The sequence below is a fragment of the Scyliorhinus torazame genome, chromosome 12 (genome assembly GCF_047496885.1).
Source record: "Scyliorhinus torazame isolate Kashiwa2021f chromosome 12, sScyTor2.1, whole genome shotgun sequence".
Lineage (NCBI taxonomy): Eukaryota > Metazoa > Chordata > Chondrichthyes > Carcharhiniformes > Scyliorhinidae > Scyliorhinus > Scyliorhinus torazame.
In genome coordinates this window covers 97,189,346-97,210,021 of record NC_092718.1, presented here as the reverse complement: position 1 = coordinate 97,210,021, position 20,676 = coordinate 97,189,346, and the positions used below count along the sequence as shown (strand labels likewise).

The 20,676-nt window shown below is 53.8% G+C and overlaps 2 protein-coding genes across 2 annotated transcripts in view; one reads left to right on the top strand and one right to left on the bottom strand.

Annotated features, from left to right (window-relative positions):
- Positions 1–8,884, bottom strand: part of LOC140387092 (sialic acid-binding Ig-like lectin 13) — a 46,605-nt gene extending 37,721 nt beyond the window's left edge. Inside the window, exon 1 of the mRNA XM_072470100.1 lies at positions 8,863–8,884. Coding sequence (XP_072326201.1) covers positions 8,863–8,884 — 22 coding nt within the window. The remainder of the gene's footprint in view (positions 1–8,862) is intronic.
- Positions 8,885–14,652: 5,768 nt separating this feature from the next.
- On the top strand, positions 14,653–20,297 carry LOC140387091 (myelin-associated glycoprotein-like). The gene is made up of 4 exons (XM_072470099.1): positions 14,653–15,010; positions 16,507–16,818; positions 17,293–17,580; positions 19,957–20,297. Exons 1-4 carry the CDS (start codon positions 14,749–14,751, stop codon positions 20,295–20,297), a joined length of 1,203 nt encoding a protein of 400 aa, XP_072326200.1. The 5' UTR covers positions 14,653–14,748.
- Positions 20,298–20,676: the final 379 nt, after the last annotated feature.

Below are 20,676 nucleotides of genomic sequence, written 5' to 3'. Positions count from 1 at the left end.
CTAGGGCCAAACCTGAATCTGTCCAAGATCTCAAAAAGGGAGTTCCACTCTGCCATATCAAATGCCTTTTCTGCATCCAAAGATACTATAACTTCAGGGGCAAAATTCTCCGTTATCGGCGCAAAGTCCGCCGATCGGCGCAAAAAACGGCGCAAATCCGACCTGCATCACGCCGCCAAAAACGTCGCGAAGTCTCCAGCCCGAAATGGGCTAGCAGCGACGTGACAGGATCCGTGCTTGCTCACGTGGTACACGGCGTGCAGCGTCATACGTGACGGCTCATAAGGACGCGCTGCTCCCCCCCCACCCGACCAGAACACCCGACCGGAAGACCCGACCGGATGGCCGGCCGCCGCTCAGCCCCGAGGTTCCAGTCACGGGATGTGGAGGCGCTCCTGGACGCAGTGGAGCAGAGGAGGGAGGCCCTGTATCCCGGACATGCCCGCAGAGTTGTCCCACGCCACAGCCGGCGTCTGTGGAGGGAGGTGGCAGAGGACGTCACCGCTGTGGCCCTGACACCACGGACAGGCACCCAGTGCCACAAGAAGGTGAACGACCTTGTCAGAGCAGCCAGGGTGAGCCCCCCCCTCCCCTGCCCGATACCCATATCCCCTATATCCCCCCTCCCCCATTTTCCCCATATCCCCCCTCCCCCATATCGCCCCCTCCCCCATATCCCCCCTCCCCCATATCCCCATATCCCCCCTCCCCCATATCCCCCCTCCCCATATCCCCCCTCCCCCATATCCCCATATCCCCCCTCCCCCATATCCCCCCTCCCCATATCCCCCATATCCCCCCTCCCCCATATCCCCTCTCCCCCATATCCCCTCTCCCATATCCCCCATATCCCCCCTCCCCATATCCCCATATCCCCCCTGCCCCATATCCCCCCTCCCCCATATCCCCCCTCCCCCATATCCCCCCTCCCCCATATCCCCCTCCCCCATATCCCCCTCCCCCATATCCCCCTCCCCCATATCCCCCATATCCCCCCTCCCCCATATCCCCCCTCCCCCATATCCCCCATATCCCCCCTCCACACATATCCCCCATATCCCCAAGTGAATCCAGCCCTAACCTTAACCTCTGCAATACACGCGCAACCGATGGCGTGCATTCATATACCTGCCTAACAGTGTTGCCTTTTACCCCTGCCACCACCCCCCCCCCCACACAGGAGAAGCGCGCACACAACAATAGGGAGCATGTGAGGACTGGAGGAGGCCCCGCTGATGAGAGGCCACTGACCGAACATGAGGAAAGGGCCCTGGAACTGGCTGGCGGACCTGACGACCGGGAGGTTGCTGATGCAGAGGTCGGGGGCATACTAGCAAGTGAGCCACCGACAGCCCATCCCATATCCCCCTCCCCCATATCCCCCCTCCCCTATATCCCCCTCCCCCATATCACCTGATCACTGCCTGCGTGTCTAACCATGCATGCTTCATTGTGTATCGCAGGAGCAAACGTCGAGGCACCCATCCCCGCAGATGCAGACCGCCCGCAGGATGCCCCTCGGAGGCCACGGGAGACGGAGAGACCCGGACCCTCCGGCATGCGACGCCCGCAGGATGCCCCTCGCACACCACCGGAGACGGAGAGACCCGGACCCTCCAGCATGCGACGCCCGCAGGATGCCCCTCGCACACCACGGGGGACGGAGAGACTCGGACCCTCCGGCATGCGACGCCCGCAGGATGCCCCTCGCACACCACGGGAGACGGAGAGACCTGGACCCTCCGGCATGCGACGCCCGCAGGATGTCCCTTGGAGACCACGGGAGACGGAGAGACCTGGAGCAACAGGGAGACGACGCCCCCGTCTCGTGCGGGTGCGACGGCGCAGGCTTGTGCCACCCAGCGACGAGAGGGGCAGCCACAGGCCCCCGTCACAGCCGAGCCAGGACACCACTACCTAGGACACCACTACCCAGGACACCACTACCCAGGACACCCCTACCCGGGACAGCACTACCCAGGAAAACAAAATACCGGACAGTGACACAGATTGGATGGGTGGAGACGAACCCCCACCCCAAAGTGCCATGGACTCAGATTGGGACGAAGAGCACGACACAACGCCACTGCTGTCACCAACACCCTCCACCATCGCAGAAACACTCACCTCGGTTGGGCACTTTAGTGATGAGGCGTCTGGTACATTCACTGGTGCGCACAACACAGCCGTCCCGGTACAGCAGGCGGAGGTAGGAGCAGCAGAGGGGCCGGGCGGTCGGAGGGCAGCCCAGCCCAAGCGAACATCTGCCGCCCATGTGGATCCCGGGTTCCTGGAGTTACCACACCCACCCATAGATCCGATGCAACCACCGAACCGGAGACGAGTGAAGAGGGTGACGGCCGGCTTGCGGCGGCTGCAGTCGCAGGTGGAGGAGTCCACCCGCGTCCAGGAGCTGGGAGTGGTGCCGGTCATACGTGCCACCCAGGCCGACACCGCACGGGTGGCGTCCACGGTGGAGGCAATGGGTGCAACGGTGTCAGACATGGGGAACGGTTTGCGAGGCCTGGGGCTTTCCGTGCAGGCGGCGTCTGTGGCCCAGGACATGGCTGCCCTCTCACAGGCGGCCATGAGCCAGTGCCAGCGCCAGATGGCAGAGGCGCTCAACGCCATGGCCCAGTCTCTGCAGGCCATGGCCCAGTCTCAGCAGGCCATAGCCCAGTCTCAGCAGGCCATAGCCCAGTCTCTGCGGGCCATCGCTGAGGGCATCGGCGCCATTGGCCATGTGCGAGCCGGCGTCGCACAGTCACAGACAGGGTTTGCCAATCCCCTGAGCTCCATGGCTGCAAACCTGCAGACCCCTGTCGATACCAGCACGGGCCTCCAGGACTGGCAGCGCCAGATGTCGGGGGGGCGTCGGATGGCCAGTCCGTTCGCATCCCCCACCCATGTAGGGGCCTGGGGGCCATCGGGCACTCCGAGGGAGGAGGAGGTGCTGTGGTCCGTCCCGGGTCCCCCTGTAGGGGAGGTCCCGGAACACCGCGACACCTCGGACTCCCCCCCTTCTGTCCCAGGTGCATCGGGTGGGCAACGGGCAGGACAGGCTGGCAGCTCGCTTACCTGAGTAAGTTGGCACGGGTGAAGGTCACAGATGAGTTTTAGGGGCTAGGGCACGTGCATGAACTCCGTTCGTTATTAAAGTCAATGTTACACCTACAGAAGCTGCCTTTGTGCTCTGTCCAAAGCGTGCGGGGGTGTCATGTACGTTGAGCGCAAGTATGTGTGTGAGGAGTGGTCTTACCTCAGCCCCATGTGAGTCTGCCCCCTTCCCCCTGGGCCGCAATCAACATCCCCCCGGACAGAGGACGGGACCGTGCGCTGCAGTGTCACAGCCGCATGCAGGGATGGTCCGGGTGGATGGTGGTACTGTGGCCATGGGTCAGACATAGTCCAACGATGTGGACCAGGAGCTCATCGCAGGGCGGGTTGTCATCATCCTCCATGGCCTGCAATAGACACGCGTCCACCGGCAACTGTGTGAGCCCGGCCATTGTGCCGCAGGTGGATCGGCAATGGGGGGGTGGTGTGCATGCGGGTGGGGTGGGTGGGGTTGGGGAGGGGGGTGAGGGTGCTGGGTGGGTGGATGGGTGGGGGGGGGGTGGTCGGCTGCTGCCATGGTGTGCGGTCTGTGGCCATACGACCCGATTCCCACGCCCATCCAGTCAGTGAAGCGGGCGGCTATCAGCCTGTCCCGTGCCCGCTGGCCCAGCCGGTAACGGTGGACAGCCACCCGCCCGTGTCTAGCCCGTCTGCCCTGACCATTGCCCCCATCCCCCTCATCTGGGGAGGACTGCGCCTCTTCCTGCTGCTCCTCCACTCGGTCCTCCTCTGCCTGCGGCACATCGCCCCTCTGCTGGGCTATGTTGTGCAGGACGCAGCACACCACAATGATGCGACCGACCCTATCTGACCGATACTGGAGGGCGCCACAGAGAGGTCCAGGCACCTGAAACGCATCTTCAGCACGCCAAAGCACCTCTCTATCACTCCCCTTGTCGCTACATGGGCATCATTGTAGCAGTTCTCCGCCTCATTGCGTGGCCTCCGTACAGGCGTCATCAGCCACGATCGCAATGGGTAGCCCCTGTTGCCCAGCAACCAGCCCCTCAGCCGGGGATGGCATACCTCGTACATGCCGGGGATGGATGACCGCGACAACACGTATGAGTCGTGTACACTGCCCGGGTAACGGGCGCAGACATGCAGGATCATCATGCGGAGGTCGCAGACCACCTGTATGTTCATTGAATAGGTCCCCTTCCTATTGGTGAACACGGCCCTGTTATCTGCAGGTGGCCGCACGGCGACGTGCATCCCATCAATCGTGCCCTGGACCATGGGGAACCCGGCCACGGCAGAGAAGCCCACGACCCGGGCATCTTGGCTGGCCCGGTCCACAAGGAAGCGGATGTAGCGGTGCGCCATGGCATATAGGGCGTCTGTCACTGCCCGGATGCACCGGTGCACCGATGTCTGCGATATGCCGGACAGGTCCCCACTCGGTGCCTGGAATGACCCCGTTGTATAAACGTTCAGGGCCACCGTAACCTTGACGGACACAGGGAGAGGGTGTCCCCCGCCAGTGCCACGCGGTGACAGGTGTGCCAGCAGGTGGCAGATGTGTGCCACGGTTTCCTGCCTCATCCGGAGTCTCCTCCTGCATTCCCGGTCCGTGAGGTCCTGGTATGACTGCCGGGGCCGGTACACATGGGGCACCCTCGGGTGCCTCCGTTGTCGTGGGGCCGCGACGTCCTCCTCCCCCTCCTCGTCCTGTCGGTCGGGTGTCCCTCCAGCCTGGGCGGCTGCCGCCTGCCCCTCTGCGGCAGCCTGCGCCGCCTCTCTGGCACGCTCTTCCTCCTCCTCCTCATCCACGGCAACATAGACATTAGCGGCTGCCGCCACGGCGGCCAACATCGCTGGCTGATCGGAAAACATGACGGCCTGCTGGTTGGGGGGGGGGGGGCTGCGGAACGACGACATGTCATCATTGTCCATACCTCCTCCTCCCCCCAGCCAGGTGGCATGGACCGCATGGGTCCAACTATTGGAGGCTGGCACCTGGCCAGGTGGACCAACTCACTTGCCCTCGCACCCCCCCTCCCCGGCACAGACCCCCCATCCTCCTCCCCGGCACGGACCCCCCATCCTCCTCCCCGGCCCTCCCCGGCACGGACCCCCCATCCCCCTCCCCAGCACGGACCCCCCATCCCCCTCCCCGGCATGGACCCCCCCATCCCCCTCCCCGGCACGGACCCCCCCATCCGCCTCCCCGGCCCTCCTCGGCACGGACCCCTCATCCCCCTCCCCGGCACGGATCCCCCATCCCCCTCCCCGGCACGGACCCCCCATCCCCCTCCCCGGCACGGACCCCCCATCCTCCTCCCCGGCCCTCCCCGGCACGGACCCCCTATCCCCCTCCCCGGCACGCACCCCCCCATCCTCCTCCCCGGCCCTCCCCGGCACGGACCCCCCATCCTCCTCCCCGGCACGGACCCCCCCACCCCCCTCCCCGACACGGACCCCCCATCCTCCTCCCCGGCCCTCCCCGGCACGGACCCCCCATCCCCCTCCCCGGCACGGACCCCCCATCCCCCTCCCCGGCATGGACCCGCCATCCTCCTCCCCGGCACGTATCCCCCATCCTCCTCCCGGCCCTCCCCGGCACTCACCCCCCCTCCCGGCACTCCCCCGGAGCCCAGCCCACTCTAACCACCCCCCCCCCCGCCGCACACACACACACACAACCCTACACACACCTCTCCCCACAAATTCAGACTGCGGCCACGCCATCGCCTGCCCAGCGGCCAACACCCCAGGCCGTCACCCACCTCCACGCTGGTCGGCGTGAAGCTGGAGCACAGGTTGACGCCGATCAAAAGGAGGTTTGATTTACTTCGGCCCATCCGGACGGGAGAATATCGGCAGGCCCAAAATCGGCTGCCTTGCGCCCACCCGTGCCATTCTCCGACATCTGTGGCGCCATTAACGCCCCGCCGACTTTTCTCCCTTCGGAGACTTCGGCGGGCGGCGGGGGCAGAATTCACGGCGGCCAACGGCCATTTTCCGACCCGCTGGGGGGTCGGAGAATGACGCCCCAGGTTCCTGAGTAGATAAGGGGGATAGGACTATGTTCAAGAGACATTGGACATTGACCAATAACTGTCTAGCTTTGATAAAGCCTGTCTGATACTCCAAAATTATATCAGAAAGACATGACTCCATCCGGGTCGCAAAGGACTTTCGCCAATATGTTAATATCCGTGGTAAAGAGTGAAATGGGTCGGTATGACCCACACTTCACTGGGTCCTTACCCTCTTTCAGGAGCACCGAGATTGTGGCTTGGGCCAAGGCGGGGGTAATGATCCCCAAGACAGTGAGTCATTGAACATGTCCAAAATTAATGGTATTAGTTGCTCTGAGAACCTCTTATAAAATTTGGGTGGGAAGCCGTCAGGACTGGGGACATTGCCAGATTACAGCCTACTGACACATTTCTGTAGTTCTTCTGGGTTTAAGGGGGGATTCCAGTTCCCGCTTCCTGCCTTCCTCAATGGTTGGGATGTGTAAACCATCTGGAAACCTCATCATATCTGAAGTATCTGGAGGAAGCTCTGACTCATATAACTCACGGTAAAACATACTGAAAGCTGCATTTACTTGGAGAGGGGCTGGGATTAGATTATCTTCTTTGCTCCAAATCTGAGGAATTTCTCAGGAGGCTGCCTGCTTCTTAAGTTGATGCACAAGAAGACGGCCGACCTTATCCCCTTGTTCATAGAAGGTGCCCCTAGAACATTGTAACTGATGCACCGCTTTGTTTGCGGAGGACAATTCAAAGAGCCGTTGCAGATTTTTTCTGTGCATCAGTAACCCCAGCATTGGGGCAGCAGAATATTGGTGGTCAACCTCCGTCAGCTTTTGTCGTTCGTCTCTCTCCTTTTCCACAATGTGAACTTTATATGAGATAATTTCCCCCCTTAATTAAAAAAAAAAAAATTTAGAGTACCCAATTCATTTTGCCAATTAAGGGGCAATTTAGCGTGGCCAATCCACCTTCCCTGCACATCTTTTGGGTTGTGGGGATGAAATCCACGCAAACACGGGGAGAATGTGCAGACTCCACACGGACAGTGACCCAGAGCCGGGATCGAACCTGGGACCTCGGCGCCCTGAGGCGGCAGTGCTACCCACTGCGCCACCTTGCTGCCCTATTTCCCCCTTTATGATGGCCTTTAGGGTTTCCCATAGTGTCGCCAGTGATATTGGCTCTGACGCAGCAGACAATTGCTCACAAAATCTGTCATCAGACAATAAGGTGGTGTCTAGTCTCCAGGGTAGTTGCTCAGGGGGCCCAAAATCAAAGCAAAATTCAACACGATGAGGGGCTTTGTCTGAGATGACAATTGCCGACTATTCAGCTGTTCTCACTGAGGGGAGGAGGGATTTGTCAACAACAAAAATATCAATCGGGCTAAGGTGCGTGAACATGCAAAAAAAGATAAACTTCACTGTTTGGATGCAGAAAACCCCATGGGTCAAACTCTCCAATACTATCCATGAAAGAAGTCAATGCCCTGGACATCCCAGTTTGGGTTTGATCGCGGCCCCAGGTCACTGTCCGTGTGTCGTTTGCACATTCTACCTGTGTCGACATTAGATTCACCCCCACAACCCAAGAATGTGCAGGGTGGGTGGATTGGCCATGCTAAATTGCCCCTTAATTAGAAATAATAATTGGGTACTCTAAATTTATATTTTTAAAAAATATCATTCGATGTGAGTCTAACTCGGGGAGGGTGTTCATCAGGGAGTTTATGAAGCTCGAGCCATCCCAATTGGGAGCATAAATATTCACCAAAATAACTGGAGTATTTCCCAGTGAACCACAGACAATAATGTAGCAACAACTGGGGTCAGCCATAACCCGGGAGGGACCAAATAACATTGTTGTGTGGTTTAGCCATGCCGCTGGCCCTGCCATTAACGCCTGAGTGAAAGAATTGTCCCACGCAATTTTTGCGAAGCCTCATCTGGTCCTTCACCCACTAGTGGGTCTCCTGTAGGAACACAACATCCGGGTCCTGACCCTTCAAGTGTACAAAACTCCTCGCCCGCTTCACTGATCCATTCAAACCCCTAACATTCCACGTTATAAGGAGAGGAGAGTCTGTACTGCTTCTCCCGCCGGGGTCAGCTGTTCATCGTTAGTTCAGCAGACAAGAAACTTTGTAACGCCACGGCGAGGACATCTCAACAAGACAGCCATCTGTACGAGTCCTCAGGCCGGACAAGTATAAATGGCTCCAACGAAGCCTTGTGAGTCTAAGGAGCACATGCGGAGAAAAAGGTTCCCCCTTTCTTGTTGCTGATGTTTTGAGCATGTTAAGGTGCTGTATGTTTCCCCTGATCTTCTGTTTAAATGTTGTTTGCAGCTAGCACTACTTATTATGCGCTTTGCGAGTCAGGTCGGGTCAGAGCATCTCTTGGTGCCCGTTCTCGTTTACATCTGCTGCCGGAGGTCCACCACCACCTTCTCAAAGGGCAATTAGAGATGGGGAAAAAATGCTGGTCTAGCCAATTACATCCACAACCCGAAAATAAATAAAAATTAAATTAAGTACTGTCATTTTTTAATTGGTCAAAAAATGAAATGAAACGTACAAGAACATGGGGCGGGATTCTCTCAGCCCACGTCGGGTCGGAGAATCGGCAGGCAGGGCGCGATTCGCACAACGCCTCCCCGGTGGCCGGAGAATCGCCACTATTGGTGACGGCCCGGGATGGGCCGAGTGGCCGCCCAAAAATGCCCGAGTCCCGCCAGCGCCGTTCACATCTGGTCTTACCTGACGGAACCTTGGCATCCATCCTGTCTGGGGCGGCCTGGTGGGGGGGCGGGGGGGGGGGGCTACCGATCGACGGGCCGGCGTCTCCTTGTGGGAGCCTCTTTTGCTCTGCACCGGACCCTGTAGCCCTACGCCATGTTGTGTCGGGGCCGGCGCGGAGAAGAAGGCTACTGCGCATTTGCGCATTCACGCCAGTCACAGTGCGCCTGCGTGCATTTGTGCCGGCCGCATCGCGCATGCGAAGACCTGCGGCGCCCATTTAACGCCGGTATTGGCAGCTGGAGCAGCGTGAGTCGTTCCAGTGCCGTGCTGGCCTCCTGCAGGGCAGAGGATCGCTACACTTAGCGGTCCGATGACGCTGTCGTTAAACTCTCCAGTTTTTACAACGGTGTCAACACTCTGCCTTCCAATGGGAGAATCCCGCCCATGCTGATATGAGGGTGCAGCTGTAGATAATGAATGTTCTGCATGGGATCCAGTCAGAACAGAAAGCAAAGATGTGGGCCGGGACTGTCCGTTTTAGCAGCTCAGTACCGGTTCAAATGGAGAATTCACGGGTGTTTTCCGACCCAAAAGCCGGCGCCGACCCCTCTCCGATTTCGGGACTGGTGAGGGGCTAGCAGCGGCGCCGGGTGAAACTCCCAGCTCTTGCGCTGAAAATGGCTGGAGAATGGCTGGGTCCCTTCAGCGATCACACCGTTCAACATGCTGCCAGTCGTGCGCGGATCCGACCTACCATTCGCGAACCATACGCCATCCACTGGACACACCCTGGCCAACCCCCTCCATCCCCCTCAGCCCTCGCGAAAGCCCCCCCCAGCCAGCGGCACTGATTTCGGCTGAGTGTGGTGGCGCTGGACACTGTCCGCAGCTGCCACGCCGTGTTCCCGACCGCTGAAACCACATGTGTCCCGCGTGGTCTGGAATTCGGCCATCGGAGGCGGAGCATCCCCGGAGCTCAGGTCGGAGGATGACAATGACTTTCCATCACAGCTGTCTCCAACACCCCCCATTATCCCAGAGACACTCACCTTGGTTGGGCACTTTAGTGAAAAGGCTTCTGGGACACTCTCTGGTGTGCACCACACAGCTGATCTGGTACAGCAGGTGGAGGTAGCAACACACGAGGGGGTGGATGGTTGGAGGGCTTGCCTATCTGAGGAACTCGCTGCCGTCCAGACAGGTCTCGGGCTTCTGGAATAGACTGTCCCATCCATAGTGGAGATATAGTCACAGAGCCAGGGGCTACATGAATGGTTGTCGGCGAGCATCCGGTACCTGCAGGTGCAGTTGGAGGAGTCCAACTGCGTGCAGGGGGTTGTGCCGACCATGCGTGCCAGCCAGGCCAACACCACACGGGTGGCATCTGCGGTGGAGGCATTGGGGGCCAAGGCCGTGGCTATGGATCAGCATGTCCAAACTTTGGGGCATTCTGTGCTGAGGCCCAGGGCAGGATTGTCGACTCACAGGCAACCATGTGCCAGAGCCACCTGGACATCACCGTGGCGCTTCTGAGCGTGGCCCAGTCACAGCAGGCCATGGCTGGGAACGTCGGCGGCATTGCCCAGGGGCTGGCCAACAAGGCGCAGACACAGAGAGAGGTAGCACAGTCCCAGAGGGAGACGGCGCAATCACTGGCTGATGTGACACAGACCCAGAAGTTGGTGGCACAGTTGTAGTGTGATGTGGTGCAGTCCCAGACGGCGATGGTCCACTCCCTGTGCTCCATGGCCGCAAGTGTGCAGATCCTGGTCGAGAGCAGGGAGGACCTCCAGGACTGACGGTGTCAGGTGTCAGAGGAGCCTCACCTGAGGGCCCCTCCAGAGCAGTCCCGGCACCTGAACCGCATCTTCAGGAAGCCGAAGCACCGCTCGCTCACACCCCTGGTTGCTGCATGGTCGTTGTTGTAGCAGGTGTCGCGTAAGTCTGTGGCCTCCGGATAGGTGTCATCAGCCACGACCGCAGCAGATAACCCCTGACACCCAGGAGCCAATCCCCCCGAGATGGCGGGACATCTCAAATATGTCAGGAATCATCGAGTGTGCCAGGATGAAGGCATCGTGCACACTGCCCGGGTATTGGGCACAGACGCGAATGATGCACAGCTGATGGTCACATATCGGCTACACGTTCATCGAATAGAACCCCTTTCAGTTGGCGGACAGCAGCCTGTCATTTGCATGCACCCGTGGGGGGGGGGGGGGGGGGGAGGCATGCAGCCCGTTGATCACCCCCTGGACACGGGGCATCCCATCGATGGTGGTGGACCCCGCCAACTGGGCAGCCTGGTGGGGTCGGTTCATATTGAAGTGGATGATTGAACTGCTTAGGCATAGAGAATTCTGTGATGACATCTGTGAGGTCTGTGAGATCCGGGACAAGTCCCCACTTGGCGACTGGAAGGACCCCATCGCGTAGATATTCAATGCGACCATCACCTTGATGCACCAGGAGTGGGTGTCCTCCCGCATACCCTCGCGTACCTGGTGTGCCATCATCTGGCAGATATGTCGCACTGTTTCTCTGCTCAGCCGGAGTCTTCGACATCATGCTCAGTCTGACAGGTCCTTGAATGACATGCGGTGGCAGTACACACGAGGCCTCTTGTGGAGCCTCCATGGCACCCCCTCTCCATCCTGGGTAGCTGCCTCCTGTCCTTCACGGGCACACTCTGCTGCTGCACCTTCCGCTGCTACAGTCTCCTCCTCCTCCTTCAGGAGTGCCCGCTCTCAGAGCCATAGGGCATCCCCCAGGGTTGCAGCGATTAGCGGGAAGGCCATCATTGCTGGTTGAATTCCAACATCCATTGACTGAGGGGGGTGAAAGGCCAACATGTTGGCATGGTGCGTACTCCCGTGCCCAACCAGGTCCAATGGCTTATACGGTGGCCACGGGTGACACCGTGGGCTGTGCCCCCCCCCCCATCCCAGCACCCTTGGCTTAGTCAGTGGCCGGCACCATGAGGGCCTCTGGACTTGGCACCCCCACCTGATGCCATGGTACCATCGTCTGTCACTGCCCCTCCAGGGGTATGCACCGCGGTCTCCCCAGGGGCTAGTGTGGGTGTTTCCCTAGGTGGGCCGCCGGTGGGTTGCGACTGGGTGGGGGGGGGGAAGTGTTTGGCAGGGGGAGAGGGAGTGCGCATGGAGGGTTGGGGGCACCCATATGGCCTGTGTCACTCTGCAGAACCAGGGGCCAAGGTGGGTGGTCAGTGAAGATGGCTGCGGCAATAGCGGTCCATGATTGGACACCGCCTCAGTCCCATGGGGGGCCACACCGGCAACTCAGCCTATTCCCCCGGTCACCCTCCCTCCCCCAGTTCTGGCAGGGTCCTCCCCATCCCAGTCAACCGAGCCATCCCGGCCCGGCAGCCGCAGTCGCTCTCCTCTGTGTCCGACATCCTCTCTCTCTCCCTCAGCAGCCACCACGCTGGTTTCACAATTTTTAAAGGCACATGTGAACCGCGCCATCGGGAATTTGACCCATCGGAGGAGAGGAATTGCGGAGGCCCCAGGGAATACTGGATCAGGCCCACTAATGATATGCACGCGGAGTTCGGTACGCATTGACGCCGCTGTCGAGGTGACGGAGGATCACAATGTCGCGTCAACTTAGTGCGTGCCGTGATTTTGGCGATGGAACCTATTCTCCGCCTAATTACGTTTCGTGATTTTGGCGTCAGTAAATGAAGAAACTTGCCCGTGAGTTTTAGGACCTACTTTACTGTGACCTACAAGTGAAGGAATAGATAGACCATTAACCCTGCTCCAAGGTGCCAGTGGCCGGGGCACCCCACAGTCTAACTGCTTGAACTATTATTGATTGTTAACCTAATTCTGTATGCACACAGATTAAAGTTGTGCAGTGTTTGATTCAGGCTCCCAGGTGAAACCCTAGATTTGTTCACACCAATCATGTGGAATAAGTTGTTCCCCCTTAAAATAAATAATTTACCACAATTAAACATTGTTGACTCGGCCCAGCATTTATTGCCCATCCCTAATTTCCCTTGGCAAGGTGGTGCTGAGCTGCTTTCTTGAACCTTTGGAGCCCATGAGGTGTAGGTACACCCACAGTGCTGTTGGGGAGGTAGTTTCAGGATATCAACCCAGTGACAGTGAAGGAATGGCCAAGTGTTGCAGGCTGTGCACATTCCAAAGCCCAGGACTACATGCGGAGGAAGGTACATGAGGCAGCCGCCCCAGAGGAGCAATGGGGGAAGGTCAGTGTCTAACACCTTTCAGCCCTAATGATCTGGGGGAGAGGAATTGTATAGAGACCCTGTGGGCCATATGACTCACATTGAACGTATACAGTGAATATTAAGTATATCATTATCGTATTGAAGCTCCTCAGAATACAACTTGATCTATGAAGACAATGTAAACACCACTGCACCATTTGTAAAGGCCATTTTGAAATGTCTGTGATGTTTCTTTGGCTGTGTTGATGAACCTCAGAGTGCCACAGGGTTAATGTAAAAAACCTAAATATTATTGCACTTTCTGTGAAGGCCATTTTGAAATGATTCAAATGTTCTTTCTGATAATTTGCAAATAATGTATATTTTTTCAAAAAAAGGGAACTTCCAGGTGTTCCCTATCTCCTTCTAAATAGTAATGGCCGTGGGTTTGGAAAGGGCTGCCTAAGGAAGTCGTGTTTCCAACAGTTTTGCTATTTTGATCTAAAAGCACAAGTCAATAGTCCCAGAATCAGAAATCCAATCCAGCAAATAAAATCTGGAAAGGGTTATTGTAGCAGCTCAGGTTAATTTCATACTGTCAAATGCTGAGAGTAAACATCTGAGGTCAAGTCAAAAAATAGCACATTACCTGTATGCATGGATTTACTGAGAAAAATGCTTACGCCCCTTTGACATTTAAGATGCATTTGTTTTAGACTAAACTACAGAAGGTGTGAAAGCCATATGATTGCAGGTGATGATTCCAGCAGTAACCGCAACATCACATTCATAGTGTATTAACAGGATAGCAGAAAGGGTGTGAGGGACCTGAGGCTAAAGCGTGTGTGTAAGGCTATTTTTGGTAGAATCTAAAATGGTTCCTCCTGTCCTCTATCTGTATGGCTGATGACAATCGAGATGCAATTCTCAATTGGAGAGTCTTTGTCACCAGTTTGGCATCATCACACCCACCAACTGTATGGGTCAAAACTTCCTGCCCAGCTTCATATTGTAGCTGTTTGAGAGTGTTAGGAAGAGTCACTGAGAGTGAGTGAGTTTCTGAAACTGTGCGAGGTTAAATCCATTCCCAATAAGCCGTGTTCCCAGCACTGGATCTCCCTATTCTCAGCTTCGATTGTAATCGATAAGAAATAGATTATCAGCAAGTGGAATCCAACACCAGGTTCAGTCTGAAATCGGACGGAGACAATTCTCTTTCCTTTCTGCAAGGTGAACCTTGTGTAGTGATGAAGATGATGCAGTGTGTTCCCCTCATCCTGATGTTTAGCCAAGGTACACTATTCAGTTAATAATTTCCGATTCAGTCTGTGTCCATCTGCAAATTCTATTCTGTATATTCCTGGATTGACTGAATTGTGAACATGGATGTTAATGTGTTAAAATTAAGTATTGACCTGAATTTGTATAACTTCAACGGGAACATGTACAATTCTTATTGTTGATTAAATATTGTGGATGTTCCAAGAGAAAATTAACAGTACTAAGATGACATTTTGGGATTATTTTGATTGGTTTATCATTGGCGAGCTCACTATTTGTATGTAATTGATATTTGTTTATCAGTTATCCACAGTTCTCTATGGAGTGTGAGGGTGCCCTGGGCTGTTCAGGCTGTGAGAGGATCGTGTGCAGAGATCTCGTGTACATTTGATTATCCCGCCAAATGCAGAAACCCATGGATTATGTGGTCAAAGGGGGACTTAAATCCTGGTACCCCTGGGGTTTCTGTTATCTACGATTCCGGAGATCCAGCCGGTGTAGACCCTGAATATAAAGGGAGAACCGAACTGAGGGGCAACTTGACAGAGAAGCAGTGCTCCTTATTGATAAAGAACATCAGGAGGGAAGATGAAGGGGACTATTACCTCACGCTGAAGAGTAGCACTCCCTGCAAGACTGAAAAAAATCACTATCGCGACACTCCTGCCTCTCTCTCAATTGTGGGTAGGTTTTCCATTTATTTCTGAGGAGTTTTTATTCCGCTTTCTCAGTGAGCTGGGTGGCAATGTGTGGTGTTACTATCGGTGAATGTCAAACGTTTCAACGCCAGGGCTGGGACAATGAAACATATGCGGAGGGTGTTAGGTTATTGACTTGATAGGAGCAGGTTACTGACATTCCCGGTCATTCCCGGACACTCGCAGTCATTCCCGGAGCTGCCCAGTGACTGAGTGTGGATTTGGAAATGAGTTGGAACTGGACAGACCGCCAGCAAAAAACAGTCCTGAATGGAGGCTGCAAATTGAGTGAAGATTCACAGTCTGAATGGTGGAGGGGCCTCACAACCGTCAGCACATGGGAGGAATTCCGTCGCTAATACCCCCTCGAGTGTCGGTTTAATGAACATAGATGCATCTCCTGCATTTATATAGCGACTTCCATAACCCGGTCAAACCGCCTTATCCCTGATGAGGTGTCACTGCCCTAATGTACTGGAACTCCCGGCAGTGGGATTTGAACCCACTTTTCAGTCCGAGAGGAGAGACCCACAAACTTTGATTTTAAGGCTCGTTATCCTGGAGATCCCTCTGGCTGTGAATGTAGTCGATACAGACCCGGAAAGCGCTAACATCGAGTGCAAAGTGGAATCATTAATTTACAACATCAAAACTTAATGTCATAACTTTGATGTGAAGACTCGCTCCCCGTGAGATCCCATTGGTTGTTAGTGTCCGCGATACTGATCTAGAAAATGCCAATATCTAATGTAAAGTTTAAAATCAGTTGAAAATGTCCAAACCGCCCTCATAAAGTAGAGAATTCAAAGTTAATTAAGTGTTTGAAAGGCAAGGATTACAATGCTGAATGAAGGAGAAATTAGTTCCCGGATAGACAACCAGACTCAACCAATTATGTTCAAATATTTTGATCAACGTAAATGAAGAAAGTAAATCAAATAAGCTGAGGGACAAATTAAAGGGACAGTGTCTGAAAGGGAAACTGCCTGAAACAAGTGGGAATGAAAACACCAAACCAATCTGTGATTATGGTGTCAATAAAGCAAACCAATCCCAGCGGTGCCCAACGGGCACGGAAGGTCTCCAGGATGACTGGGGCACCGCCTGTTTCCTATCCAAGCACAAGAGGCCGGGAATGCAGCCGGGTTCAAAGCGGGAAGATTGCCCTTCATTTTATCCAGTTTTCCCGTTAATTATCAGACTGAGCTGGTCAGGAAAAGCGCCTCAATTCCCAATCCTGGCAAGTAAAGCAAATTATTCCCGGCCAATAGGATGAAACGAGTGGGCAGATTATTAACGGAGGGAACACACATATGTTCTGATTGAGTCGGAGGAATTGAGGGATTTTACCTGTAACAGGTAACAACGCGAATAATAAGAGAATTGATTTCTTCATGTAATGTTTTTCTCAGACTCTGATCCTCTCTCATCGGTTTTGTAAGTTGAATTTTGAGTAACTCAGATTTCCTCTGCTCCTGACAGAGAATCCGGGGATCTTAGTCCCAGGACAGTTAATAGCGGGAAAACCAGCCCATCTGACCTGCTCACTCAGCCAGAGTTGTTCCACTGCCAATTATAAGCTGCAGTGGATTCTAGAAGTGCGTTCACTTCCGACTCTACCTGACTCTGTAACTTCACAACTCATCAGGAACAGTCTGGAGGATTCCTGGACGGTGTCATCAACTTACTCCTTCACCCCATCACTGGAAAACCTTGGGGAAATCCTGACCTGTCAACTTATCACAGCTGATGGACAGGCAGCTGGTCAAGTAGCTACTCCACTGGATGTGCAATGTAGGTATCTGCCCTGGATTCATCCAATCAGCATGTGGGTAAATATCAGAATCTGCCTGTAACCCGCCTGAGAAACTGATCATTTGCAAACTGAGATTGAGAAATTTCATTTCTAAGTAAGGAGCCAGGGTCGTGGGTTCGATTCCCGACTCCAGTCACTGCCTGTGTGGAGTCTGCACTTTCTCCCTGTGTCTGCGTGGGTTTCCTCCGGGCGCTCCAGTTTCCTCCCACAAGTCCCGAAAGACGCGCTAGTTCGGTGAATTGGACATTCTGAATTCTCCCCCGGTGTACTTGAACAGGCGCCGGAACCAGGGGATTTTCACAGTAACTTTATTGCAGTAACTTTATCTTAAAATTAAGATTGTAAATTATTATTTGTGACAAGCCTTTCATCACCTCCTCCCGTTGGTGAATAGCACAAGTTGGATAGATTTACACAATATAACTACATAAACACAATCTTCTTTGTTTCAGATAAACCCACAATAGTATCAGACCTGAACTGTACCCATTCCAAGAACAGAGTTTATTGCATCTGCCTTGTCAGAGCCAATCCACCAGCAAACATCACTTGGAATTTCGCTGGGAGAAACTTGACTGGGAATATTTCAGAAGTTGCAGTCCACTCCTGGCCAGTGGGTGGCCGCTTGGTGCAGAGTTCCCTGACACTGACTCTCCCAACTGGATCTGAAAATCTGATCTTGTGTGTTGCAGAGAATGAGCACGGTGTTCGTGTGAGAGAACATCAGCACTACTCACCTGGTACATCCTAAATTACCCTGAACTTTAATGACTGTAGTTGGCTGCCTCACTAGTGTCATTGCCCCTGGTTTAATAATTTGGTGACCAGGAGTAATGCCTCCCAGTGCCAGGGATCCAGGTGCGATTCCAGCCTTGGGTAACTGATTGTGTGGAGTTTGCACTTTCTCCCTGTGTCTGCGTGGATTTCCTCCCGGTGCCCGTTTCCTCCCACAAGTCCCGAAAGACGTGCTTGTTAGGTGAATTGGACATTCTGAATTCTCCCTCAGTGTACCTGAACATGCGCCGGAATGTGGAGACCAGAGGATTTTCACAGTAACTGTATTGCAGTGTAAATGTAAGCCTACTTGTGACAATAAAGATTATTATAATCCCGGATATGGTGTAAATTGGAAAATAATGTGATCATTGGGCTGTGGTGTGGAGCTGGCTGGGGTGTTAGCTATAACTGAGCTCCACACCGGGGTGGGAATGATGGGCGATGTAAGGATTCTCCATCTGGGAAGAATGGTCTCTGGATTGGTGGGTTCATTGAGCAGAGGCTCAGCCAGGCAGCGACACAACTCATTGAAGTCAAGATGAGAAAAATGCCGAGTGAAAAGAAGGTTAAGTTTTAAATGTGCTCAAGCAATTGGTCACCATTTGTTGCGAGTTTATTTAACAAGTTGAACACCATATCCGGAAAATGTTCTTCATATGTTGTTATCCGAATTCTTTTATTTTAATCTTCATTTTTTTTATAGCACCAATCAACTCGTGTGTTTCAGATGCGTTCTGGAAGCCAATCGTCAATTCTTCCACAGTTACAGTGGAAGGAGATTCATTCTTATTGTATTGTAAATCTTCGGAGATCCCCCCGGTCAATGTGACATTGAGTAGACTTGGGGTAGAGATCAGCAACTTTTCCGCAATAACCTGAAGTTCTTCATTCATAACGTTAGTTCTGGAGACCAGGGGGAATATTGGTGCGTGGCTGCAAATAAACTGGACACCGCCATGAGTTACACCAACATTTCTGTGCAATGGAAGTGATGAGTGAACCTATTCGATACACTCGGGGGCGTCAGTGATGTCGATGCCCTGAATTGAAATGTGTGTTCTGTTCTCCAATGTAAACACGCCGTTACCACACGGACCGGCGTTAGGAATATTCTCAGAATGATCAGGGACATTGGACAAAGTGGCCCCGGCTGATGGAATAAGCCACCCCCTGGACATGTGTTTCACATCGGGGTGTCCGCCACATGGTGGATGTGTCCTCACTACCGAGGCAGCAATTCATTCTGAGGGCAAAGCGATCCTGGTGCTGAATGTGGAGGGATTTGGATCAATCAGCCAATCCTTACATTCAATCCACGAGGCTCTTTGAGTTGTTGCTCTGGCGGCTGAGCTCTGCTCGGGTGTTTCTTTTCAATCAGAACTGGACAATTTTACAACATTAAAATAGAGAGAGTAAACTGATTGAATGTTAGTGAGGTGTTCATCAGAACTGACACATTCACTTCGGGAGTCTGGCTTATCCAGAGGTTGTATCTCCAGGATAGTCCATCACAATGGGCAGTTTAACTCAACTGCTCATTGGCTCCATGTAAATTTATAACTGGGTTCCTGATTTATTAGAGATTAGGAAAACGTTCACTCTATAAGACATCAAATAAATGTAATGTGATTGATTCATACGAAACAAAAGGGCTCCGGGTTCAGCAATGGCTTGATTTTCTACTCGAATAAAAGTCTCGATTTCAAATCCCTACTTGAGCTCTTCCCGGGGATCTCTGTAACCTCCCGCTGCCCCAGGAAGCTCAGAGATCTCTGCCCTCCTCGACCTCTTTAACATCCCAGAGTTTAATGGCGGAATCATTAGAGGCCAGGATTTCAGCCACCTGGGCCCTCGTGTTTAAAATTCCCATTCTCAGACATTCCCTCGAGCTACTCTTCTCCTTTGAGCCACTGCTTAAAACCTGGTTTATGGTATCTATAAGGCATCTCCTTATGTGGCTGGTCTCAACCCGTCTTCCTTAATATGCCCGTGGAGTGATTTGTGATGTTTCATTACTTCAATGTCAATGTATAAATGATTGTTTCCGTGACCGGCTGGCACGGCGGGGATTGGGGACATCGTCAACCCCGGGAATGGCAATTTAATTTGCTTTTGTAAGTCTCCTTTCAATTTTGATGTTTTTGTTACAATGCCCCCCAAGGGGCTGTCACCGCCCCCCCCCCCCCCCCGCATTAGTTTATCTATGATTATTGGCTTAAATTAAGACTGTAAATTATTCTTTGTGACAAGCCTTTCATCACCTCCCGTTGGTGAATAGCACAAGTTGGATAGATTTACACAATATAACTACATAAACACAATCTTCTCCTTTGTTTCAGATAAACCTGTATCAGACCTGAACTGTACCCATTCCAAGAACGGAGTTTATTGTATCTGCCTTGTCAGAGCCAATCCACCAGCAAACATCACTTGGAATTTCGCTGGGAGAAACTTGACTGGGAATATTTCAGAAGTTGCAGTCCACTCCTGGCCAGTGGGTGGCCGCTTGGTGCAGAGTTCCCTGACACTGACTCTCCCAACTGGATCTGAAAATCTGATCTTGTGTGTTGCAGAGAATGAGCACGGTGTTAGTGTGAGAGAACACCAGCTCCACTCACCAGGTACACCCTTACTTACCTGGAACTTTAGCATGCTAATATGTTACTTAATATGCAAATGATTTGGGGAAGGCAAATTGAATGTTGTATTTTATCGCAAGGGAAATGGAATATGAAAGTAAGGACATTTCAGTACAGTTATACAGGGCATTGGTCAGACCCGATCATAGAATTTACAGTGCAGAAGGAGGCCATTCGGCCCATCGAGTCTGCACCGGCCCTTGGAAAGAGCACCCTACTTAAACCCCATGCCTCCACTCTATCCCCTTTTTCTCCATAACTCCACCTAACCTTTTTGGATATTAAGGGCAATATAGAATGGCCAATCCACTGAACCTGTACATCATTGGACTGTGGGACGAAACCGGAGCACCTGGAGGAAGCCTACGCAGACACAAGGAAAATGTGCAGACTCCGTACAGACAGTGACCCAGCGGGGAA